General features: G+C 39.4%; 1 protein-coding gene across 3 annotated transcripts in view; it reads right to left on the bottom strand.

Annotated features, from left to right (window-relative positions):
* Positions 1-524: 524 nt before the first annotated feature.
* The window catches only part of BRWD3 (bromodomain and WD repeat domain containing 3), a 52,669-nt gene continuing 27,008 nt past the window's right edge, over positions 525-26,185 (bottom strand). For 2 of the 3 annotated variants that reach the window (XM_084293978.1, XM_084293979.1), the window contains 25 exons: positions 25,923-26,051; positions 25,283-25,508; positions 24,435-24,605; positions 22,435-22,618; positions 21,876-21,969; positions 21,075-21,224; positions 20,295-20,371; positions 19,084-19,261; positions 18,624-18,740; positions 18,304-18,411; positions 17,329-17,453; positions 17,020-17,102; positions 16,367-16,478; positions 15,929-15,990; positions 15,688-15,843; positions 14,872-14,992; positions 13,978-14,103; positions 13,806-13,887; positions 11,951-12,007; positions 11,279-11,419; positions 10,843-10,995; positions 9,032-9,195; positions 8,347-8,444; positions 7,661-7,819; positions 525-7,051 (listed from right to left, as the gene is read on the bottom strand). In XM_084293978.1, coding sequence (XP_084150104.1) covers positions 6,267-7,051; positions 7,661-7,819; positions 8,347-8,444; positions 9,032-9,195; positions 10,843-10,995; positions 11,279-11,419; positions 11,951-12,007; positions 13,806-13,887; positions 13,978-14,103; positions 14,872-14,992; positions 15,688-15,843; positions 15,929-15,990; positions 16,367-16,478; positions 17,020-17,102; positions 17,329-17,453; positions 18,304-18,411; positions 18,624-18,740; positions 19,084-19,261; positions 20,295-20,371; positions 21,075-21,224; positions 21,876-21,969; positions 22,435-22,618; positions 24,435-24,605; positions 25,283-25,508; positions 25,923-26,051 — 3,858 coding nt within the window. In that variant the 3' untranslated portion in view covers positions 525-6,266. The remainder of the gene's footprint in view (positions 7,052-7,660; positions 7,820-8,346; positions 8,445-9,031; positions 9,196-10,842; positions 10,996-11,278; positions 11,420-11,950; positions 12,008-13,805; positions 13,888-13,977; positions 14,104-14,871; positions 14,993-15,687; positions 15,844-15,928; positions 15,991-16,366; positions 16,479-17,019; positions 17,103-17,328; positions 17,454-18,303; positions 18,412-18,623; positions 18,741-19,083; positions 19,262-20,294; positions 20,372-21,074; positions 21,225-21,875; positions 21,970-22,434; positions 22,619-24,434; positions 24,606-25,282; positions 25,509-25,922; positions 26,052-26,185) is intronic. The other variant, XM_084293980.1, reaches the window with a different exon arrangement.

The raw sequence follows: 26,185 nt of genomic DNA, 5'->3' as shown, positions 1-26,185 counted from the left end.
GTATTGGATTTTTCTCATGGTGCACAGGAATTAACGCATTGCAGCTCGAAGTGTATAAACAGGTGATGAAATCAGGAGTAAAACAGGGAGATGCTCCAGGGGGCTCCTCCATGGGCAGCCCAAGCCCCCTTCAGGCCCTGCTGGCACCAGAAGCCCAGCAGAGACAGCCCACGGCCACCCCACTGCGGGGTCTTCATCCCACCCCCCTTGAGCTCTGCCATGTCCCCATCACCTCCCAGCTTCCCCTTTCCTAGCCCCAAGGCCTCAGCGAGCCAATTTCCCAGAAATTGTCCAAGTTTATCCACTTATACAGGTGTCCTTGTTCGTAAGCGTAGAATTATCCAGCTAAATCACCAAGTGCTTTCATGTTGAAAGCCGATTGTTGTTTTTTTTTTTTGTCTTTTTAATCCCAAACCCCTTAGTAAGCGATGCAAAACCAGAGGAAGAGTTTATCTTTTTTATTAAGACAATCCCACAGCTGGAAAATGAAACATCCTAGATTACATAAGTGACTTCAAAAAAACTCTAGAAAAAAATCTTTACAAATTTACATTTGTACAATACAAAAACTAACAGCTCATTGCATATAAATATTACATTTGGTCTGCCAACGAGTGGCATCAAAATCCCTGAAGTATTCATTTAAAGGGACCTGAGATAGCGGATGTGAAGATATGGGCATAAATATCACCTGAAAAAAAAAAATAAAAAATCAATAAAGTACATAATTCTAATAGCTTTGTGCATTTTTGGAGTATTTTAAATCATCCAGAGCATGAACTGTAGAGCCTAAATCACGTGAATGTCGCTGCTCCAACACCAAGTGCTATTTCTAAGTGACGTCTGCTCTAAGGACTCGGGGAGGAATGAAGAGCTCTGTGTCGGTATCGCTACGGAGGAGAACACAAAACCAGCCCGGGGGCTCGGGGTGGATTTGAGCAGCCCCCGCTCTCAGGAGGCCGTCTGAAGAAGAGGGTCGGCGCCTTTGGGTTTCCCAGCGGGGCGAGGAAGCCCGAGCCCCCCGGCCGCCAGACCCCGCAGCCAGCAGGGTGGCCAGGTCCCAAAGCACACCAAGAAGCCAACCTGCTCTTGGTTGCCCACGAGCTGAACCACTTGCCGGCCAGCCACAGGCTGGAAATTGGCTAACACGTGGCCGCCGTTCTTAGCCAGGAGCGTTAACTCGCAAGCGCAGCTTCGTTTGACTTGAAATTCTCACAAAGCCTGGTCAGGTACCCACATCCACGCACGTAAATGTATTTAAGCACCATTTTTATAACACTAGAGTTAAGGCTGTGACAGCAATTCCACCGGAACGTTTTCAGGGATTCAGAGCACAGTTGTGTACGCTTGCTGTGGGCTGAACATGACACAGTAAAAATGTACAAGCTTCCAACAGGTCTTTGCATTTCTAATACTAAAAAAGACAACTTTCAGACTAAGTTTTGCAGGCTGTTACTTACTGTACATAAAGGAGTTTTTTTTTTTTGTCTTTTTTTTTTTTTTTTTTTTTCAAATGTGTAAACCTCTGGTATACTAATATTGAAAATTATCTATCGCACATGCGCAGTAATTTTCTATAATACATACTTGTAAGAACACAATGACAGCTCCCTACGATACTAAATAGAGATTTAGCCTTGGATTGTTAACTGCTCCTTCAGTCTATCGTGTAAATAATTAGCTTTTTATAAAACTTTGCACGATGATTTAAAAAATAAAAAATAAATCAAGAAATGTAAACGCACAAACACATTTCTAGAACACCGAACGGATGACACAGACCAGCGGTAGCAGGACGCCCCAGTCAGGGCTGACAAGACATCCCTACACCTGCAGCAATTTGGTTTTCCCTGTCCTTGACCACCCAGGTTAAAGACGGAACAGCAATCTTGGGTCCTTATCAGGAATTAGAGATTTAAACTTATTTTCTCGGGTTAGTTCTGTGTGATTTTGAAGTTGTCAGAGACGCTCAGAGCCATCCAGGAGCAGTACCTTACATGCCTGCCAAGGTTATCTTGCTTTCTGAGGTCAGCAGAGCCTCCAACATTGACAAAAGCAACACATTTTAGTTTCTTTTTCCATATTTTATAAATTACTCCAGAACAATTTTTACTACGCGCCCAATGTCGGCTCTTTTCAGTGCTCTGAACCCAGCAGCCCGCACGCAGAAGCACCTGAGGTGTGCATTTAAGAACACGGTCAGGGAGAATTAAAGTACGCAAAGGACACAAGATTATTTTAGGCAACCAAAAATCATTCCAGAAGTTATTATTTCTTAATGATTCTGTTTAGCTTGTTCACCTGCAGGGGGGAGTTGATGGGGGTGGCCTCTGCTTACGCCTATGCCAGCTCCTGTTAGTAGGAGGAGCAACCCAAGATTTTCGATGCTACATTAAGCAAGCCCACCAGGCTCTCTCTTTATCCAAACTTGTGATCTGCAGTTAAGGAATGGAAGTTTGAAAGCAAAGAAGGCATTTCTACTTGGGATGAGATAGGAAAGCTAGGAAAAGAGGACAGCTTCCCAAGCGCTGGGGATGTGGAGAACCTGGGGAAGCTGCCCCTGAGGCCACCGCTGCCCTGGGGAGCTTCCAAGAGGAGCACGGGTGGGCTACCAGCAACAAGGAGAGATGAGAGAGAAGAGGAATGTGGCACCGGGAAGGCGGAGCACACACACACAACACCTACAACACGGCTTGAAGGAAACAAGGACAAAAGGAGCGATAAAACAGCACAGCCCCAGCCCCAGCCCCAGCACCAACAGAGAAGCTCCATGGGCACTTCCAACAGAGATACCCTGTGAGGCAGGAAGCCCACAACTTTCACAGATTTGACGTTAAATTCATACAGCAAGGGAAAAAAAAAAAAAAAAGAGCAATAATTCAGTAGACACAGCATGGTGGGCACAGTGCCCCATCGGGGCGAGGGGCGGCCGAGAAGCTAAGAGCAAGGTAATGCAGACATACAAAAAGTGGCAAGTCGCGGGACAGTTCAGCTCCTTGACAAACAACAGGCAACGAATTAAGCCTTACACCCTAACAGTCTGGCTGAAACAACGTTCATCAAGGTGTCAGAAAACACCCAGAGCCTCACAGGTAACCTGCGGGGCAGGAACGGGAGGCTGGAGACGAGGGGCGCAACGGGCAAACAGGAAAACAAAGCATGACAGAAAGCTAAAGGCGGGCCAAGTGGGGGCCGAAACGATGCGATGGCACAGTGGAACCGCAAAACGAGCTTGGTCAGGGATGCCCTGGTCCAGGAGAAATGGGAGTGCTACACAGAGCAGAGCTGTGGGCAGGAGAGGCCGCGGCCCTGAGCGCGTGTGGGGCGCTGCGGCCTGCCGGCGCCTCAGCGAGGGCACGAGCACGCGGCTTTGGGGTCGGGGACCCTGCCAGTGCCCGGCTTACATCGTCTTACTGCTCCTGATGCACCTGCTGGGCTGGGATCAGGCTTTCTGCAACCATAAGCAGCTCCTAGCAGGATCTGGGGTTTGAGAGAAAGCGCCCGAATTCCTACAGTTACCGTTCTGCCGCGGAACGAGGCCACGAGAAACCAACTGCCCAACTCAGGGGAAGAACCCAGATACCAAACCAAGCGAGAAGAACGTAGCTAAAACCAAGTTATTGTTTCATGCTTATAAAAAGGTTCTCATGCACCAAAAAAAATAAAAAATAAAAAAAATACACATTTTCTTTTACAATAAGCAATAGTTCTGTTGTTCTAGCACACCCTGCTGTCTAGCTCGTAATCATGTAACACGTATGATTAATACTTACGCCACAGTAAAGTGATGCTTCACTGTTATCTTCACAGTACTTCATTACATAGAAAAGATACATTTGAGAACATATTTAATATTATTCTAATTGTTGCTAAAATACACAACTTATAAAAGGATTTCTCTGGAATCCACGTGTTTACCTCCCCCCGACCCTTACACAAAATAAATAAGGAAGTGGATCTTCGGCCAGTCAGAAATATAAGAAAAGCATTTCTTTTGCATTTCAAGCTTTTCAGGCTTTAGAACAGAAACCATAGTGTTTACGTTAGCTCAACAGGACTGATCTAAAATGGGTATGATTCTGACTATGAGCTGATGCATACATGCTATTCCTGGTTACCGTATGTAGGAGGACCAATCAAAGAAATAACACTTTTTTTTTTTTTTATAAATATATATGTATGTATATATATATTATATATATATGAGAGAGAGATGATAGGACGGGTGTTTATATTTTAAAGCCCAATACAGAACTAGGAGAGCCTCTGCACTATATTCCCATCAAAACACAACTGAATTAAGTCCAGAAATGGATTATGGCTGATTCAAAACAGTTATTAGAAAAGTGTGATTTTTCTACTGTACCATAAACTCATATTAATGCTCTGAGCAATTTAGGATATACTCTCCTCCATCACAAAACTAAACCTTTGCATTTTTTTCAAGTCATTTTGCATCTAAGTAGAATTTTTGGAAAGCGAGATAAAATAGCTAGTGCTTAATATAGAAAGTCAAAAATTAAATTCCTTCTGCATCTGAGAATATACATGGGTCACTCTTTGCTGCCTGAGGTTTTCCAGAATTATTGACCAAGCCGTGCACAGATGAACCTAAGGATACTGGATGAAAAATTTTTTAAAAAAGAAATCTTGAAAAACTCCACTAAAAATTTCTAACCTCTTTTTTTTTTTTTTTTCATTTGTTCTCTCTGTAAACCAACGTACTCTCTTAACCAAGCTGGAACTGTCAGATTCTTTTCAACAACAGGAGACAACTGAAGTCCCATATATATTTCAACCAGACCCTACTCAGCAAAGAGGCTGCCCAGCTCCAGCTCACCCCACGACAAATCCCCTGGTCCTGCTCACTGACACCGCTGCCTTTCGCTGGGGAAAGACACTACCGACTTCCCTTGCGTTGTCACAAACTGCACTATTCCTACCCAAATGAGTTCTGTTTTCAAGTTTGCAGTTTTCAGTATAACAAGTACAGTGCAACACGAATTCTCTTCTGGAAGCTTGAGACACAAGAGTCTGTCTGGAGGACGAGAACAGAAAGCTACCAGCACTGCTAGCCACCAGAGCTCAGTTCAGCTTCCCCCTCAGCTCCAGGGGACAAATTAAAACCACCACAGATTTGCACCGAGTTAAGTCACAGCAAAACCGTGTGGGAGCCAGTTGGCCTACCTGCACAAACTACCACCTGCTGCAAACATCATGCTTCTGAAAACTGATCATTACTTGGATTTGTTTTCATCGTGTCGATATAATGGAGATATAGTTACTGTACAACTCAGCGAGCAATTCCATCTCTCTGCCCTCCTGCTTGCCTCTTCTTCAACACATACTGAATAATAGCATCTATTTTCTTTTAAGTTTCCAGTAGTTGTAAATAGAGGTAGCCAAGCTACTATTAAAAATCACGTTATGCTTTGAAGAGGAGGAACCTTTCAAATGTTGAAGTTACCCCTTAGCTGCACAATCTCTATTAATACTATAAAAATATGAGAGGACAAAAAGAAAATAGATGCAAGTAACTTTTGCATTTGGCACCTTTCGTCTAGATATTCATACTTCTCAAGTATTCTCTTTTTAATAAAGTTAATGCACACATAGGACACACCACATCAAAGGTTTGCTACATATTTACAAGGCACCAACCCTTTGTCACTTTTTACACGAATAAAGAACCGATAGAAAGCACGTCAGGACCCCCGTAACTGTAGTATAGACATACTTCAGTTCAGCACAATTCATGACTGTTTGGCCTGGGAAGATTAAAATAATCCAGATCCTTCTTACAATATAGAAACTGTAAACATTTTATAGCTGCCTTTAGGATTGGTGTATTGTGCAAAAGTTATAATTATTACTGTGTATAAGGATTTATGGCAGAAACCACATAAAAACTCTGTAAGAAGGTGCTATTTCTATAATACAAAAACAAAACAAGGGAGAGAAGTCATAATCATGATTTAAAATATCATGTTCTTATTGAGAAGCTGGAAGCCTCTTTAATGCGATGAACTCGTAGTGTGTGGGGAAGAATTTCTGTAATTTAAGGCCTAATGAATAAGGCTTCTTTTGACCAATGAAGTGTGGCGATCTGAAGTTTGAAAACAAACGCAAACTGACATAATGGAAAAGCACCACTGTGAGACATGAGTGGAGTCCCCGCACAACTTGCTTGGTAGATTTTCTGGTAAAATCCCTGCAGTAGAAGGCCATTGAAGTTCTTTTAAAATTGTTCCAAAGTTTTTCATCTGTCAATAATTCCATCCCATGAGATGGCTGACCCTGGCTTTTTCTGTCATTTTCCGCACCCTGCCTGACCTGGAAGTACCAAGGTTCAAAGGATCCTCGGTGTGCACAAAATTGTCATTATCAGAATCGTCGTTATACAGGACAGTTCTCCTGCCCTCGTTCCTTGTTTTGATTCGAGGCGGCCTACTGAATCGGCCTCCAAAGACGTTCTCACCAAATTGTCCTCCAAACAGATTCTCAAATTCATCATCTGTAATTCGGGCACGTTTCGCTCTGGTGGCTCCTCGCGAGGCTCCTCTGCCTCCCCGGCCTCTTCTTCCTCCCCTGCCACCACCTCTTCCTCTGCCACAACCTCGTCCACCTCTTCCACCTCTTCCCCCTCTACTCCATCTGCCCCACCTCCCCCACCTACCCCTCCTCCCTGTCCCTCTGCCCTGCCAATTCCTCTTCCCACTGGTGACTTTTCTTTTGATTTTTCTCTTGGGTTTTTTGGATTGCACAACTTTGCTGTAGTCATGGTCTCCATCAATGTAATCCTGATCTGTTCTAGATGTTGATTCCGAGTCTGAATCAGAGCCACTTCTGCTTTCAGAACTTGAACTGGATGCTGATTCCCCACTTTCTGATGAAGATAAACCAGACTTCTCCTTTAAGTCTCTTTTCTTCTTTTCCTCTTCCTCTGCCTCCTCCAGATGCTCATCTTCTGATGCACTTACTAGCTTCCTCTTGACTCCTGTCCGAGGTTCTCTGCCATCACCATTTGTAAGTGGTCCATCAGGAGAGTGATCTAAGCAAACACAAAACAATCCTGTTACCATCATCGTGCCTGAACCAAACTGGGCCACAAGAAGTGGGATTCGCCTCACGCCTTTGTGATGTGCCCTGGGGATGATCCAACTCTGAGCTAGTCACCACAGGCAACCTTTATGTTCTGTGGAGGGAAACGGGTACCCTAAGAGGAAAATTTATCAAAACAGAAGTAAACGCTGTTCATCTTATCCTGAAGCATGGACTGCTTGACTCTCTTGACTAATAATCCAATGCAAATCCATTCAAAACCAGGAGACCAGAGTGATTTGCTCAGACACAAACATCTAACATTTAGTCAGACAAATCCTACCAAGTGTGTCAAGACAGAAACACCTCCAAAATCTACTTCAAACCTAAAAACGTATATTAAAACAACACTCTGCAGGTAGTGCTTATTTCCTAACAAACATGCGTTGTCAAAAGGCCAGGGAATTTCTGTGGAATCTGTGGCAAACAGTTGCAGTGTGGTTTGGGGCTACAGCATAACGTTAGACCCTGGCAAGAAAAACATAAGCATCAGCCAGAAGCAGCACCTTCCATTTCTAGTGAAAGCAGTCATCTGAAGAACAGAATACTTCTTTCCCACCTTGTTTCACTGGTGTCAGTTTACTTCTGATCGGTCTACTTTTCCCTGGATCGATGGTATTTCCACTTCGGTTCTGTGCATTTGAGCCCGAGGAAGACGGCTGACCTTCCAACTCTTCACCAGTGGCTGAACCCAAAGGTTCCTCTGTGGTATCTGAAACTTAAGATGGGACACCGCTAACTTGACGGAGTATCTTTTGTTCTCTAGTTGCACGTTTGAAATGTAAGGCGTTTTGGGGAGGTTTTGTATCACCTAAGTCAGTGGCCTGAAAGTCAGGAGGTTAGTTTCACCCAGCTGCCTCTCCAGTCATGAAGAGACAGACTCATCCAAGGTGTAATCCAAAGTAAACTTAACATGTTTGTAGTTGCTGTATGAGAGAAGCCCATGTATGGGAAGTCCAGATTCTTGTAATTATATTAATTCTTAGTAAGGCCAGACCAAGTTTCAATATTTTCTGCACCTTACCAATAACTTATCAACAGATGGAGGGCCGTGTCTTGCTAACAGGAGCTACAGAACACATATTTACATGATCTTGCTACTTGCTTGTTCAACGGGTAGGTTTTGCATGTGTCTTACGATTATAGGATTTAAATTGAACATTAAATATGCACCAGCTTTTTCATCACTCTGCACAAAGAAGTTGCTAGAAAAGAAAGAATGCATATTAGAAAATTCCTCCTCACCGTGAGATGAAACTGAAGAGCTAGTCCTAGTCAAAGGCAGTGAGGTATTCTGGTTGGTTTTAGGTTGAATCTTCATTTGCTTCTGTTTCCCTTTTGGACTGACGATACAAAGCATCCCAGAAAGATAAAATTGTTAGTTCCGAAGGACTCAAACACAAAAACATTTTCCCCTGCAGTGCCTTGTTTTTTTTTGCAGCAGACTTGTAACACAAATGATTTCTGTTTCCCCAGTGCCTGTACTGAAGTAGTAACACTAAAAACAGTAACAATATCATTCTGTTTGATAAAGGCATTTGAGTTTTCAAGGACAAGGTGTGTGAGGTCTTTTAACCTCACCTTTTAAAACTGAACTACTCAGTTTACACAGCTAACATACAGAATTCAGAAAAGCATTACTCCGCACTTTTTCAACCATTACTAAACAAAGGCAAAAAAAAACTTACTTTTTCAATTTATCCAGAGGGAACACTTGTAATTATATAGCCTTTCGCTTACCAGAATTAAGCCCAAACTACAAAGTGAGTTTTGATGGGATTTGAGCTCATAAATTTACCACCCAAAAGAGCAACTGTGTCAGGAAATGAGCAATACCATTAACTGACTGCTTATTCACAAAGGTCTGCCTACCACTGTCTTGACATATCTCAAATGACACTGATAGCACATTTGACTATCATTACGTTACCTAGATGCTCTGCTAGTTGATGGGGAACTGCTACTGCTTCTTAGCCGTTTTCGGTACCGTGGCCTTTTCCTCTTCTGACATTGCATCGCTGACTTGTACTCAGAGATAATATTTTTCATATGATTTTCAAATAAGGCAGATAGTCGAAGTGTCATGCTGTATATCTGGAATGAGAAAGCGTGGCCAGAATTATTAAAGCTTGGTTATCTGGAAGATCAGCAGAAAGCCGTCACAAAGCTGCAGAGACTTAATCTTTGCAGTGCAAAAGAAAAATTAATGGTGACATTCAACTGCAGGGCTCTTTACAGATAACTTCCTTTCAAAACGCATGTGCATTCTTATGACAGAAAGTGTGTTTGGACAAAGATTTAATTATTTACAGTACAAAATATTTACAAGGCTAAAAGAAAATTGGTATTTTGATTACTGAAATATACCTTTCATTGTTAATCTCCATATAGCACGGAGGCACTCCATAAGTTAAATTGAAATACCAAGGGAAAGTACAAATGAACTTCACTGTCAACTCATCTTTGTTTTTTGCTGTAATTTCCTAGTGATGAGTCCTTACGCTCATCCCTACAGAGCTGCATGGAGACGCCAGCTGAAATGTCCTCATTCCCAAATTCAAGAAGCCAGATGCCCTTAAGCCATTTCCTCACCCTCTTCCTGGGCCTCACCTCCGACCACCCTCATTCACAAATGCACTTACGGTGCTCTCTGTATTTTGGACTATTCTGTTCAAGATTTTACTTCAGATGTTTCATGCTTATGACAAACCAGTAGTTTTGGGATGTTGTTGCAAAGATGGTAAACAAAGCTAGAAACCCTCAGGATGCGGACAGGCATTTGGCAGTGGATGAACCCACTGTGGCAGAAGGCCCAGCTGTGTGCCCCAGCCCTCCCGCAAAGATCATCCCACTGAGGCTCTTCGCAGTATTTAAGCAAATGGATATTGACGGGCCACTCTATTAAAGCAATTTGCGAGTTGACTCATCAGCTGTTCAGTTATAAATACACAGGGAAGTTCCCAGGGAGCGCACAGCAGTAAATAACTCACTACCAAGCATACTTGGATGTCAAGCATACACTGATCTCAAATCACCTGTCTTCTTGCAATCCTCTACCACCTTTCCCTCTGTTAAGTATGCAAAAGTTACTGGTCTTTATCTTCAGAGCTTACCCCAGCCCACCTTTTGTCCTTTATACAACACCAGAATAATTGAACCCACCTTTGGTAACAGCAGTTTTGTGCTTTCTCTCACACCCACTCACACTTATCTGGAGCTCCCCTCTCCCAGAGCATCACCCTACTTCAAGTTTACTGCCATCACCCTGCTTTCACAGAGCACAGTAGCTATTATTCTGCTGGTGAGCAAGGAGTACTGCTCCTCAAGAGATGAAAAATGTCATGCTATCTCCCATTGCCTCCCACCTAGCACCATTTACACTTGCACTAAAAGCTCTCCCTGCCACACTCTGCTCTTCCTGCTGATAGACAGTGGCTAGAATAAAACATTTTGCATCACCACGTTAGGTGCCACATATAACAACATGTAGGATTTAACACGTCTGTGAAATTTATGCTCTAAGTAAAGGCAGCGCAACCTAATCCTAATTGGTATGTATTTTATTCATAATAGTTTATAAATGCTTCTATTTCTACATAAAAATTACAGGCAAATTTTTAAACATTCTTATCTATGCTAGATGGTGTCTTTTGGAGATGTGATTTTGTTACCACTAAAGCATCTGGTTTAATACGCAGGGCCATGGTCCTTACAAAGAAGAAATTAAAACGTATTACTTACTCGAGACTTTTTATTAGGAGTGTAAGCTTTAGAGTTGCAGAATATCAAGCGAATATCTTTGTAAAATTCCAACGGACTAGTGTAGTTTCCTGCTTCCAAGGTTTCTTTCACAGTGCTGAAATCCATAGGAGTGTCAACAATATCTCGATAATCCTGTAAGAGCATGCAAAAAAATAATAAAGACTGATGATAACAACACCTGAGGCTGATCATGAAAACATCTATGGTATCATCCACAACAGCAGCTCTTAACTAATTATTTCCACCTAGGACAGAGATTGGAGAGTTACTGTAGATAATTCTCTGAAAACATCATTGCACTGAACATGGTCCCTTACAGCTCAGAAATGCCAAGGTTACAAACATGTCCAGCACAGAACTTCGGCAAAGGATGAACAGTAGATTTCAAAATTGTGAGTACCGAAGCCGTACTCACAGGATAGGAGAACAGATCAACCGGCTGTCTAAATGGCTCAGAGTCCTCTCTTTCATAAATCAAGTTTAACAGCTGTTTGCATTGCTCTTTCCAAGCATCAGGACTTGCTTTCATGGGCTGTCTTTTTATTCGTCGCCTTACCTGCAAGGAAACAGATGGATTTTGTCATCTTTCAGAATATTCAGATTTTTCACTTTAAGTTCACATTAATTTACTAGTGTTCTGAGTTGAAGCAGATTTCCACAACTAAAAACAGAACTGCAATAAGGTTAAAACAGCTGAAGGCACGATGATATGCAGAATGCAAATTGCAGAAATGTGCCTTTTTTTGGTAATATATAATTGCTCAAACCCACATGAAGTACACAGTATTTCAGATCCAGGCTAGCTATTTTTGTCAGTTTTCTCCCAGATTTGATGGCAAATTAGATTTGTTCTAGATATCTTTCAAATCAATCAACCAAAAAGATGCTTCAGCAATTAAATTTACCTGCACAGCAGCATCCTTAGTCTGCCACCACTTACCCATATACATGTACACAACTGAACTCACATGGTTGGAACTGCAGACTATAGGCTCTGACAAATTTAACATGTTCCAGACCTAAATGAGTGTTTCAGTGCCCAGTCTCTCTGTCTCATAAGCTAAACCAACTAGAAATATTTACTCACTCGTCTTTTCCCAGAGGAAGTTCCTGGAGCATCTGAATCTACATCTACTTCTGCCACCTAAAGGAAAAGGTAATGATTACACATGCATGCTTGTATACACACACAGCAATGGAAACAGTCTGAAACAAACAAAACGAAAAACAACAGCAAGCACAATTAGAAACTATTCAAATTAAAAGAATATTTCGAGCAAAACAGAAGTTAGTTTCAAGCTCAAGCTTACAGAACTTCAGGGGGAAAAAAGATAAGCTGCTCCATCTCTTTTCTAAGTTTGCTTCCACAGAAATTACATAGAAACATCTGAGAAATATTAATGGCTTATTTTCAGTCCTTGAGAATCAGCTAATTCCCAGTGGTGCACAGCTGTATACCTCTTCCTAAATGTTCGCTGAGTTTATTCAGACTTTGTGTAGTCTCTTACTTACATTAAGTGTAGATAATATTATTTTCAGAAACTGGATCCAGAAATGAAACAACTCCTTTGTACAAAACTTTCTACTACTAATTATATTTTGAGGGGAGAATCGGTTGCTTAAGAGCTCTTACAGAGGAATCTCACAGTATTTTCTTATTTTAAAACAAAATCTTCTTGTATTTGGCTACACAAAGGATAACTTTTATAACAGAACACAGAACAAAGAAACAAATAGAAATTAAAAAAAGAAAACAACTTATTTCTCACACAGTACATCAGAAAGAACAGGAAAGAAGATAAATACACTGGACCCCAACACGACAATGCCACTCCTGTGCTGCCAAAATCCAGACATGAAGCCAGAGAGGCCTATTTCAGAGCCAGCAGCTACTCTGCCACTTAAACCATCTCAAACCATTTGTAGTACTGTGCAGTGCATTTAAGACTTCTGTAAAATGCAAAAACTACAATAACAATGCATCTCAGAAAGAGAGCAAAAGATACCAGAAGCACAGTGACTGCCAAATGAAGCTTCCTACCAGTCCAGAAAAAAAATTCCAATGTTTTCAGCCAGTCTGACTTGGGCTAAAGTTTCCTCTCGATCCTAAATCTGGTGGTCAGTGTGCAGCACTTGAAAGTATCCAGGAACATCTAAGTGCTCCTCCTTGACACCAAGCATTATACTCAAGATTTTAAGTTCTAATACTAATCCAAGGTAACAGCACTAGTCACAAGCATGTAGGTATTCAACCAGCATCAGGTTTAACTTTAATATTTCAATACTGCAATAATGGAAAACGTCAGAAGATTGGAGGAGCAAAGAAACCTCATAACTACATCTTACAGTAGTTCATGTATTAGAAAACAACACTAAAAAAAAAAAACAAAAAAACACAACTAAGCAATTTGGGTTATAAGAGATCACTGCTTTGCAACAGAAACTACACCACACTTCAAAGTCTTTACAAACTATGTTTAAGGGGATTAAGAGTAAGGAGAGAGAAGAAGTTAAGGGAAGTGATATCTACCCTGTTTTTTTACCTGTTACTTCATTCCACTGTACAACTAATGGGAAATGACAGAGAATTACGAAAGAAAATCAGGTCTGCTTCTTCCCTGACAACAGGAGAACCTGTCCTTCTAGTTCATCAGCCTGAATAACAGCTCCAGCTCATATTCTCCCTACTTACTAATATTTCCTCACACAACAAAATATCACGTACTGAGAGAAGATTAAAAACAGGAAGCTCCAAGAATCATTTTTACTTACTGAAGGGAGCTTTTTGCCCTAGGTGAGCGATCAAATGGCCTAAACAGGCTTATCTCAAAAATATAAAGCAACTACCCATAAAATAAAAACTCAGCAAAAATCTTCTCAAACTTCTTCCGGGTACTGAATTTAAAAATGCAACTTCTCATGGTCACGCTTAATGGTCTTACCTCCTCCTCTTCATCAGTACTGCTCAGGTCCTCTGCTTTCACCTTATTATATATTTCTAATATATCCGTACAACTCTGATCCCTGCAGAGCAGTAACAAAAGTCAAAATACATAACCAAATTTCTCAGGGACTCAAGATGTCAGATCTGTGAAGTAAGAAAACCATGCCTACCCAATGAAGCGGAGTAAGACATCTGTTACGATTTTGGCTGCTTTGACGATAGGACTGTCTGGCTCGTTGAAAGTCCTGGCATTATGTTCAATGTAGCGTACCTCCCACATCAGCGCAGAGATTCTCCTAAAAAAAAAAAAAAAAAAAAAAAAAAAAAAAAAAAAAAGGATGGAGATGAAGGTGTGTATTATTTGTCTTCTGAGTTTGAAAGTAAAAAAAGGAATTAGGTAATCCAAGTATGTGGAGAACAGGTTGCCAGGGACACAGGTAAGTGGTTTCTGTTCACACACTGCTTACTATCCCAGTGTGCCAGGTTGAGATCCACTTTGTAGCGGAAAAAAGTCCCTCTTCAAATTGGCAATGAATAGAAAGAAAACAAACCTACAAAAGACAACTGCTGGCTCTTCCCACTTGCAGAAAGCCTTACAGGTAAAGTGATGCCCAGAGGGAAGAAAGAGCAGGATAGGAAAAGATATTATTTATCCCCAAGTTAACTGGAAAAACGGAGACTTCCAGTTTACAGCACTATTTAGCCCATGTCTAACAGCTACAGTACAACCCAAGTATCTGGTTCAAAGGCAGCAGAGATACAAATCAAACACACTCTGCCTACAATGCCATTCAGGGACTAAGGCTCTGTATGCTAAACAAAAAAAAACAAACAACCGAACCTCCAGATCCAGATATACCAGCTTTTGCCCTAATGGTGTGCACAAAAGAAATTATTATATTGCAAGACTTGCTTTGTACAAAGCCAAATAGAATCTCACCTTACGCTCCTGGTTAACCAAAGAAATATGTTGCCTAAGTGGTATTACATGTTATTCAGCTAAGCGTTTTCCTCAAATAGACTACAGTAAATGTAGATTACAAACAAATAAAAATCAAACCGACCTATAAAACCTGTTTTCAAGTCTCCTCCTGATTGTGGTGAGGTCCGTTGGATAAGCAACTACAGTGCAATACATGGGATAGGCACTAAGGTCCACTGGAACAGCAAAGGGATTAGAAATGTCTGAAAGACAAAAGATCAGAATCATTCAGATGCCTCAGATGATACCAGAAGCAAAGTTATAATTACTTTTAATAGTTTCCGCGTTTCCTTTCTAAGAATTCAGCAAAAGCAATACAGCTCTACAGCTGGATACGTCATTACCCAAAGGGTAGGATTGTACCTCTTGTACTGTCTGTTAATTAAACAAAAAATGTTTTTTCAAGTGTAAGTATCACATCTGAGACTTCCATGCCAGCAGCCAACTGTATTGCTGAAAAGTAACATGGTTTATGGATGTAAAACAGGAATACTACAACAAGCAACATAAACCAAGTATAGCTAAGTATACAGAAGTGTCCTATGCATAGGACAGAATTTAAATCATTCGTACTATTAAACAGCTATGTTCTGAAACTAGTCACACGGTATTTGTTGGTAAGAATTTGTCAGTTGTTTTTTTGGCAGATTAATTCTGTTTTACTCATTTATATTTATATGCAAGCCACTCAGAATCCCCATCAACTTGAAAGGAACAGGTGAAGCCCCAGGAGCAGGAAAGCACAACTGAAAAGGGCATCACATGAAATTTAAAAGGCTCTTTTCAATTATTTAGTTGGGCAATTTTCAAATGCCCAATACTCCACCCTATCTACCCCTCCATCATGTGCCACCATGCTGATATTCTTAATACGTCCACCTTTTCTCTCCAAACATACCAAGGGAAAGAAGTTGCTCAATCCCCCGAATTACTCGTTCACATTCTTCATCTCTGGAATGGGCCCCCCATTCTCCTTCCTGGGGTTTGTAGAGAAGAGCTGTCAGCTCATCTGGAGTCACAGGGACTCCAGCACCAACCTCCTCTGGATAAGCAGCTAAATATGAAGAATTCAACAACAGTAAGTACTAGCAGTGATGCACAACTATTTATGTATCGACATGAATTCAAAACACACTTACTTCCTTCTGGAATTGGCTCCATGTCCCATGGGCTCATCCTCTCTCTTTCGTTGTTGTCCCAGCTTTTAAAAATGAAAATAAAATCCATTGAAATACATAAATTCAAGCACTTACTTTTTCATTTGGCTGATTATAATGATGCATTTTTTTCCTCTAAGGGTCTTAAAAAGGTCGTGTCTACTAGAAACAAGACTTGTCACTACCTAGTTTCAAACTCCTTATTTTTTCTCTTCTATCTTTTATGTGTTCACCGTACAGCTGTTTAGGCTAAAGGTGTTTTAGGAATAAGGTCATAAATAAATAAATAATGCCTTACTATATTTTTAAATGGAAAAAAGGACCCTGTTCTCAAGGTACGCTTTCGAGTTGTGTGTAAACACCTAGAAAACCCAGAGTATGTCAACATGCCCGAAATATTGCAGCTATGTAAGTACTTACTGAACACTGTAGCACTGGAAGGAACTATCAGGATATTCCGCCTGGAAAGGCTGCTGACTCTCCACAGTTCCAAACCACCAAGCGTCATCTATTATACTGCGAAATCTATCCCCTGTAATGAAAAAGACTGCACTGAGCAAGATTTCTCATTTCACTTTTTCTGCCGTAGGACTTGTAGCAAACATCAAATAAAAGTTTCCAATGTTTACTATGATGACATGTGTGGCACAGTGCTTTTACATCGTGTTATGAATACAACGTACAGCATCTTACAAATATCATCACAAATCACAAATACACAGTCTGACTGCAAAGTCAGACTGAAGCAGCATTAAAGGAATATCAGAGAGTAATAAATGTAAGATCCTTACGTTAATTACAAAATAAAAATTATAATCTTCTAGAATTTTTAGCATGAATTAAAACAATGGAATATCATAAAATTCTTTTACATTAAGAAAAAAAAATGTTTGAAAGAGAATTGTATAACTAAATGTCAGGATTTGTTGTAAGAACCTCTTCCCCACTCTAGTAAGTCTAAAATATATGCTGTCCACACAAACTCAAAAAAAAAAACACAACCACCACATTTTAACCTATTAAATAGTTGTAGAAACGTTGCAAAACATGTGAAACAGAAAAAAAGTCATTACCTATTTGCCAGTTCCTTTCTTTGGCTTCATTATAAAACTGATGCAGCACAAGGAAGTCAATAACATCTGGCATATCGTGGTACCTTCATGAAACAGAAAAAAAATTTGCTTCTGTTACCCACAAGCATAGTTCCCCATGTACAATACAGACAGTCTCCAAACACAAAATTTCAAGCATTTTCTTTTCAGGCTTGGCATAATGATGAATTAACACCACCACCATGTCTAGAAAGAGAAAAAAAGAAAAAGGGGGAAGCTGCTAAACCACAAGAAAACATCTTGAAGAACATCAGAATTTCAGTTACTCACTTTATGGAAAATGACTCTCCTGTCATTTTGCCTGTGATCGGATCTAGGAATGCAAGCTTCAAGCAACAGAGTGTAGGAGGCCCAACTTCGTATTTGATTCCTACAGTCTTCACAAATTCTTGTTCCTATGTATTGACAAGCATGGAACAGTATTATTTTAACATACTAACAATGGGAACATCCACGTTAAAGTACCAAACCTATAAATAAAAAACATATTTGTTTCTACTTTGCAGACCAGGTAATTTCACCCATAAAATTTGTCTTTACCAAAACCTAACAATAAATCCGTCTCCTTAAAAAGAAAAATGAAAATGGTACAAGATGCTTATTCCCTTGGTATGTTTGTGTACATGACACCCACAACCTATTTAACTTTTTAAGAAGATTCTGAGGAACACATCACGCTATGCTTTCCATCACACTAACAGCACCAAAGGTTATGCCTGAGTAATCCCAGAGCCTCTCACCCCTGCATAGCAACATACAAGGGAAGTAAAAGGAAACTTCCTTTTAAAGTGGAAATTCAATAATAGCCTTGTACAATCACATCCTGTCAGCATGAGCAGGTGTTAAGATCTCTATCCTACATGAAATAACATTTCCTTTTCCTTTGAAAGGCATTCTGGGGATGCCTTTGAAGACTACAGCTGGAATCACTCAATATCTAGCACTAGTAACTGGGTATTTTTGCAGTAAAGCAATTGTTTTCATTAATAGAACCACTGGCATCTATGTATATGAATATTAGCACACATTTGCTCTATGCTTGATATGAAATCTGAGTAAAGCAGCACAAAATAGGGGAACACTGTGCTTTCAGCATTATGGGACTCAGTGCTTCAAACAGAACAACAGAACTTTGTAAACCTAACACGTGCCCAAACAATCTCGAATACTCTTATTTTGGAAAAACATGCTGTAAGATTATGTCTACAAAGACATTCAGCACCTTTAAGTATCCATTTAACTCACCCTGAGTTCCATTTTGTTCCATGGTTGTTTTTGCATGTTAATACTGTAAATTTTTGCTTTCCTTACTGCCCGTACATAAGCTTCATGGCCTTGCCTAAAGTATATGATCTTAAAAAAAAAAAATTATAAAAAATAAGTTTATTTTATTTTACTGATAGTCCTGTTCCCCCCACCCCCCAAAAAAAATCCCAATTCAGCCTATCTTGAGCATGATTCACTGAAAGCATTGTTAGATTTAATTGTCCTAATAAATAATAATAATAATTTTTAAATCTCAGCAGCCTAGGTAGGAATTTAAATATTGCTACGGTCATTATTACCTCATCTCCCATTTGTGGGACAAAAGGTGAGCGGCGGGGTATAGTATCCAAGATCCACTGGGGGGCAAGCCATTCTTCACTGGGTTCACCTTCCATCGAAAGCAGCCCACTTGGTTTCTAAAATATATTACATTATATTGAGAGCACAAGCTGCAATTACTATGGCAGAGTATATAAATGACTGATAAAACAGCACAAACTAAAATAACTAGATATAAGGGCAAAGCAAATGCTGGAATGTAAACTTTCCAAAAACCTCAACTAAATCACAGGTGGTAAGAAATGTTTGTTATCAGAACATCAAAAAGATCAAAAATAAAGAGGTTATGTTTCTTTCCATAGAAATATTCTATGTGTCTTCTTTAACATTTATTAGGAAAAACACAAGAACTTCCAAAAAAAAGGTGGGGGGGAATGACTTACGAAGTCAAAAAGACCCTCGAAAATTAAAAATGCCAACCTTTTTTCTAGGCTGCTTAAGTTTCCTTCGTTTTTGCTCCACTCCTTTTGTTCCCTTCATATTTTCATCTTCAGAACTACTACAGATTTTCCGAGCTGCCTGCCTGGTTTGTCTCTTTGGAGGTTGGAGATTAATTCCAGCATCTGCTGTCCAGTCTGAATATTCACTTGATGAATCACTGTAGATAATATAAAGTTGTAAGAAAAAAACAGCACTTCAGTTTTCACACAATGGAATGAAAGGTCCAATCCTTCAACCTGCTTTTCTGGTTATGTGAAACAGATGTCAGGACTAGGGCAAAATTTCAGTCTCTTGTGAATTTAAAGACTACCTAAGTGCTATGTTAAGTCTTTTATTTCAGTATGTTATTTTATCAATTGCAAATTCTTGGTAAAACTAGGATTTTGGCTGACACCTATTTTTAATACTAAATATCTCACCAACTCATAGACTGACTATAAGAACTGTCTTAACTGCACAGAATACATGAAAAATTAGAAAAGTACAATATTCTTAAAAATATATTTCTAACTTCTTTGTTATCCAAATATTTCTAACTTCTTTAATAACCAACTAACACAAACAGTATTTCCATTAGCTTACATCCCTTCCATTTATAAAAGCATAGTGTTAAGAAAAGAGACTGTAGAACTTGTACACTAATACGTATTGACAACAGCAAACTTAAAACCTACCAAAACATGAACGAAAAGTATGTATGAATTTCTATCAATATTTATATTAGATATGATTAATTAGCATCATTTTTTCAAGCGGTTATTAGCAAAAAAAAAAAAAAAAAAAAAAAGAAATTTTCATAAAATAGTCTTTCAAAATTATTCTTCATTTTGGAAAATAAAATAGAAATGCTTCAAGCAGGATTGGAAAAAGAGTCAGTCTTCAAAAAGTATGACTTTTTCACACTGTATTGAAGTACTGTTACCAAAGCTTCCAAAATTACTTAATCGCTCAAATACATAGAAGTTTCTCTCTGTTCCTAAGACTTCAAATTTTGTTGGTTACCATTTTAAACTACTTAAGTGTACTAAGCAATTTGTTCAATCTGTCATAGGGTGTAACAGATTGGTATGTTTATGAGGCCAGTCATTAACACTTCTTCCTGAACTTGCTGGCATAGTATCACAATATAAAATGTCTTACTTAAATTATATAACCACCTACTACAAGAGATAAAAGACTACTAACTCTACCTGGAACTGCTTTCACTTTGCCACGCCGCCACAGGATCATCCACAGATGCATCACTTGTGCCAACTGTCTCATCTTCCTGTATTAAAAACAGAAGGTTTCATTTTGGGTCAAAGCTTAACACCTATCATTTCTATTTGCAACTAAGTTACATAGTTTGCCTCACTTGAGGAAAAAAGTTAAAATTCAAACCAGTCCTTAAATACAAATAAGCTTTATAGCTATTCTGTATGTTCCGTGCATTTACAAAATGACAAAGTTCAGTCTCTTTTTAATTTGCATGCTTCCTTAATGAGAACAAGTTGTATTTAATCTGGTATGCTTCAAGTTCTTCCCTTGACAATATCATTGATTACTAACAACACACGATCTCTTTCAACAGCCTACAGATGCAAATGAAATCAAAGTACTGAATCTGACCTACAATATATGTACAATATGTGCAATATGAACTCTACTACATGTGACTGGCCAAAATAGTATGTGGTTTAATGCACCTCAATTAAATTTCCTTGAAAATGTTGCAGATTTCCAAAAATACACAACCTGTTTTAAGCTAGTTTTGAATACTGTATGGGCATTGAGGTACAGGATCCTTCTCCGTCCAAGATCAACAAGCTACAGTAACACCACACATCCAAAAAGCTTAGTGGTTTGACTGTTTCTTCCTAGGTGGAGAAACTCAGTGCCCTGAAAGCAACAGTGCTCTCAGCACATCTGTTGTCAAACCACAACATTTGTGAGCAGGGAACTTATCTAAAGAATCACTTGATGTGTCAGACCTCTGAGGAGCTGTCTGATTCTTCCCGTGCACGTGCGTTTTGACTCGCTCCTTGCTGACTGTGTTCTATCGTGGAGCGTGTTTGGTAGGCGTGCTGGCGTTTGCGTTGGTTTCTTCTCAAAGACCTTCCACTTCCTGGCTGGTAATCATTCTTTTGTCACAGGACAGGAGGGACAAACAGAAAGAGATTACTTATTCCATAATGAACTATGGAGTTAAAAGATGCCCCATTAAAGTAATTGTACTTTGTTACCCATCTACAAATGCTACCTAGGAAATCTAGAATTAGAACTGAAAAGACATCTTTTACAGAATTGTGGTTGTTCATTTCAGTGAACAAGCAAATGGTTCTGCTTTTTTTTTTTTTTTTTTTGGTTCAGTATCAATATTTTTTTTTTTTTAAGAAGAAATCCTTATTAATAGGAAGGTTATGAAGAAATACAATTTTTCTTAGAAAAATACCTGCAGCCTCTGGATAAGATAAGATAGCCACTGCAAGCGTGGCACCTGTAATCTTTCTCCTAATTTCTACAAATGAAACTGAGCATTCCCCATGATGCTGCTCTTTCTCTTTCCCAGCATCTTCCAACAACTGAAGCCTCATGGATGGAGACTTATCATAGTTACTTGCAAATTACAGTATAAAAACAGACAAGTTACAGAGCAAAGTAACAGTTAGCACTATTGATCTTCTAAATCATTTAACAGATAGAATTTCATTATTGTTTGTTTGTTTGTTTTTTTAGCTGAGTGCTCAGAACTGTTTGACACCCAGATTCTCTCTCCTGGTGAACTAACTCACCCGTTGTAAGGTGTGGGATGGCTTTCTCTTCTTTTCAACACTGTATAAACCAATTTCGATTTCACCTTTGGCAGCTCTACATTCTTCCTGCACCCTAAATTATACAAAGGAAACATCCATTTTATTCATGAGATCATCACATAACTTGACAGTCTCACTAAAATACACATGAAAATACTTCTGGTTCCCTTGCCACAAGAAATCTGTCCACAGGTCCTGCTAAGAGCATACATCAACCCAAGGAAATTGAAATGTATTAAAACAAACCAACAAAACACACATTTTTAATAAAGCTTTGGGAAGAGGGAAGAATTTAAAGTCCCACATCAAAAATTAAAAATGTGTTTTCTGAACCACTGAAGAAAGATATAATTGAGAGGAGAATGAATTATTATTTTTAATCCTTCAACAGCAGCTACCACTCTAATCTTACTACCTGCATTTCCAAACAAACAACGAAAAAGCAAACTTATTTCTGGAAAGTCATTTTTCAAAACCACATGGAACATGGTTCCATAAACGTTACGCAATTTTAATTTTCTTTTCCTATCTCACTTACTTGCTGATGCCTGGGGGAAGCTCATTCACCACTACTCTTCTGCTCCACGCCATGAGATCTCTCTCTGTTGCCATTTGACTCCGGGGAGCGTTGTGGTGCATTTGCCGAACCCCTTCAATCTGACCACTTCTCCGGAGACCAACGTTCGGTGGAGATGCAATCTCCAAACTTGGACTTCGAAGAGCTGAGGAAGAAAAAGATTCTTCTTCACTTCTATGACTCACCAATAAAAGTGGAATTTAAAGCTTAAGGATTACAAAGAACTTCCTTTTGGCAACAAATAACACTTATTCTCTGTCAAGTAGCTTTGTCTTTTACTTCAATCCAAGGGTTTTACACATTGGCCTTGGACTATTGGAGATGTGTAGACTACTGTAATATTGTAGCTTGCAATATCTTTGAGATGTCTCTTGCAAGCAGAGAATATAAGCTATGAGAAAAATTGTAAAGGCATTTAAGTGACTCAAAGCAAAGTCCTGTTAACTGTTTAGAGGCTCTGAATTTTAAATTCTATGGTGGAGGAAAAGAGGAGATTGTCACCTAAAATAACAGGCTGCTGCAAGGTTTAACATTTCTCTTGTGCCTCCACTTGGTCTCTATTTGTAATGTTTATCTACTGTACCACAGGCACTGCTCCTTCCCTGCCCTTTTCATTGGGTGGCACAACAACGCAGTGCTACATACTCAGGAGAAAACAGACTGAAACTTTAGGTAGGAAAACAAAGTGAAAAAGCTGGTAATATCAGAATCACTGCTACTACTATTCCTTTAATTTATCTTGCCATTTGGGAACGCATCAACAATTTCTACATGCTTAAATATGGTTAGCAACATGAAAAAAAAAAAAACGAATTCACGGTTGCACAAACTTATATAAAAGTATTCAGCTATTAAAATGCCAGACAGTCCATACATACTCTACTTAACTCGGACAAATGGAGCAGTTCATGTGGCAAAGTCACTGATCAGTGCAAGTTCTGGAATGTAACTAGGTTAATTTCTAAACCACTATATCTGGAAGTTCCCTCTCACAAACACAGGGGCATTTCTATTTATTTTACAATACAGTCGAGGAATTGCACAGCACAACCACCTATCACAAGAAGCAGAAAAGACTCTTGTGAACTGAAGCTAGCTGCCAGGCCGCTTTCTCGACTACACCAATTTAAATCCAAGTGTATTTTCAGCATTTTTCACTAATATTTTTCTTATTCCTTCTTAAATTTAAACTCTGTCTAGCAGTCCTAATGAGTTTTGCCAGGAAAACCTGATTCAAAGGTGTAATTGGTCATTTAACTTAAAACTAATTTATTAGCAAATGTAAATTTTTTAAAAGCTCGAGATGACTTGCAGCACAAGTCCACAGCATCTGCTCTGTTACAACTGCACTCAAGCAGCTGCTTCACAGTCAGCTGTTCCTATCTGACTGAGTTTGCTTTAAATTTTTAATCACTTTGCATATTAAAAAGAAAGTCACAGTAGCAGATCACTTACCAACAGAATAATCTCAGGCTTTCTAAGGAAACACTAAGACAGAGCAGACATGTTTGTTGTATAAACACTGATCTGATGCTTAGCTCTAGCATTTGGGCTGCACAAGGAAGCCATTAGTCTGTCACAACATTGTATTCCACTGACATTCTCTAATTATATACTGTTAACTTGACATTATTCAGTTAGAACGTATCATCTCCGTAGTGATCAAGTAACATCAAGACAATACAGAGAACTTCAAATGTATTTTTAGAAAACATTCACAATCGAGCTCATTATACTCACAGCCCAGTTAGTAAGGTGATCAGCTGCACCTTAAACTTTTAATTCCTCAGACATCATTAGCAACATCCAAGCACTCCACACAAGTTAAAATATGCATAAGAACAAAAGAGAAAGCATCCTCAAAGATACACTCCCAGAATACACACCAAATTGAACATGTTTCCATTAGTACCTTGCTGTGCTTCACTAAAAGAAATGATGGATAAAGAGGGGATGCTTACCTCCATTAACAGAGTGGGATCTATTGAGTGGAGGGTTTGGAAGAGTTTCTCCTTCATTAATTAGTCTTAGATCTTGTTCCCTTTGCAGCTCTCTGATCATGCCATCAAGGATACTCTCATCTTGGTCATTAGTTTGCTGCCCAATGACTTGTTCAACTACTTCACCATCACCTTGACAAGAACAAAGCCATGACTTTACCAAATGATTGATTTCTGATTTATAAATACTACAGAAACAATCAAATTTTAACTTGTGCAAATTGTAACTGTCTGCCCTGCAAAACATCTGATCACAAGCTATCCTTCTGCTCTCATGTAATAAATAGAAGCGAAGTTTGAAAGAGACATTAAAATAAAAATCTAAAATTACAGACTAATTGTTAACTATAAATGCAAGCACTTAGAAACAGCAGAAAGGAATTATGCTTCAGTAGGTAACAACGGAAGATCTCTACTGGAGATCAGCATTGTGGAAAAGTTTCTATCTACAAGAAAAAAAAGTTTAAAAAATAAAATTAGTTTTTCAAGGTCTTTCTTAACTTCCTGCTTCCTTACTCGTGTACATAGTAACCCCAAGATTAATGGGACAATTAAGCATGCTGCCATACAAATACGTAGAAGTGCACAGATTTTAGAATACTGCAGTCTCTTCGTCTTGCCTCAAGTTAATTGCATACACTTCCTTTATGCCATAAAGCCCCCCCATTTCTTCTTCTACTTCGTCTGATTGTAAACCACCAGTTACAGAAGACAACTGAAATAAGTAAGCTCTTACAGTAACCACCCCTGTGAAGTAGTACTCAATACTGTGCAATCCATGTATTATGCATAAACTTCAGACACCATACCATTAGCTACATATCCCAGCTGAGGAATAAGTTGTTCATCCTTGCAATTTTCTCTCCCCGGTACCAGCCGCTGGAATCTCGTGGGATGAGGATTTCCATCAACATCCACCAGAAAGGGGGGAGGCATAAGATGTGGAGCCTGTTGAGTCTGTTCATCCAACACATAGTTATTTGCATCACGGATCAGTGGTCGGTAGTCTGTATGGAAGAACATCTGATCTGGAATCTGCAAGAAAAGCAATTTAGTAAATAAATAAATGGCCACTTGCAGCTGTCTTGCAATTCTGGAATGGCTCCCATACCCACACCCACATACCACAACTCCTACACTTAAGATCAGCAGAAGAAATGTTATGACAGAGAACAGACTCCTACTGCAAACGCGTTTTATTATCAAGGCCTGATGCAAAAATTCAGTAGTAAAATATGCCAATGGAGGTGAATACACCGAAGTTAATGCCTTGCTCCCTTGTCTAGAGACTCTCCTGTCTAAATTTTTTTGGTTTAGATAAACAGCAAGTGCTCCATGATTTAATTACTATTTAGTCTGGTGCAGGGAGAAGGAATAAACTGTAACACAACTACTCCTAAGACAAAATCGGGTCAAGACACAGATGAGTTTAAAATTCATTCAACCCACCTTTTCATAATATTTACTGCATCCAAAACCAAATAGTAGCAGATGTCCATGAGAGTCTGTGCAGGCAAAATGCTGTCCATCTGGTGAGAACTTGCAATCAAAAACAGCTCCATGGCCTTGGCCCTCAATCTGTGTACAAGCATAGAACATCCCTTTCACAATCATGTATTCTCTATACAGTGACTATTAAGAACATTTTACCAGTGTCCCATAAAATATTAGATCCTAATTCTGTGAAAATTATCATTTCACTCAAGACTCTC

Source organism: Netta rufina, assembly GCF_964035555.1.
Source record: "Netta rufina genome assembly, chromosome: 12".
NCBI lineage: Eukaryota > Metazoa > Chordata > Aves > Anseriformes > Anatidae > Netta > Netta rufina.
This window is presented reverse-complemented; position numbering and strand designations above follow the sequence as displayed.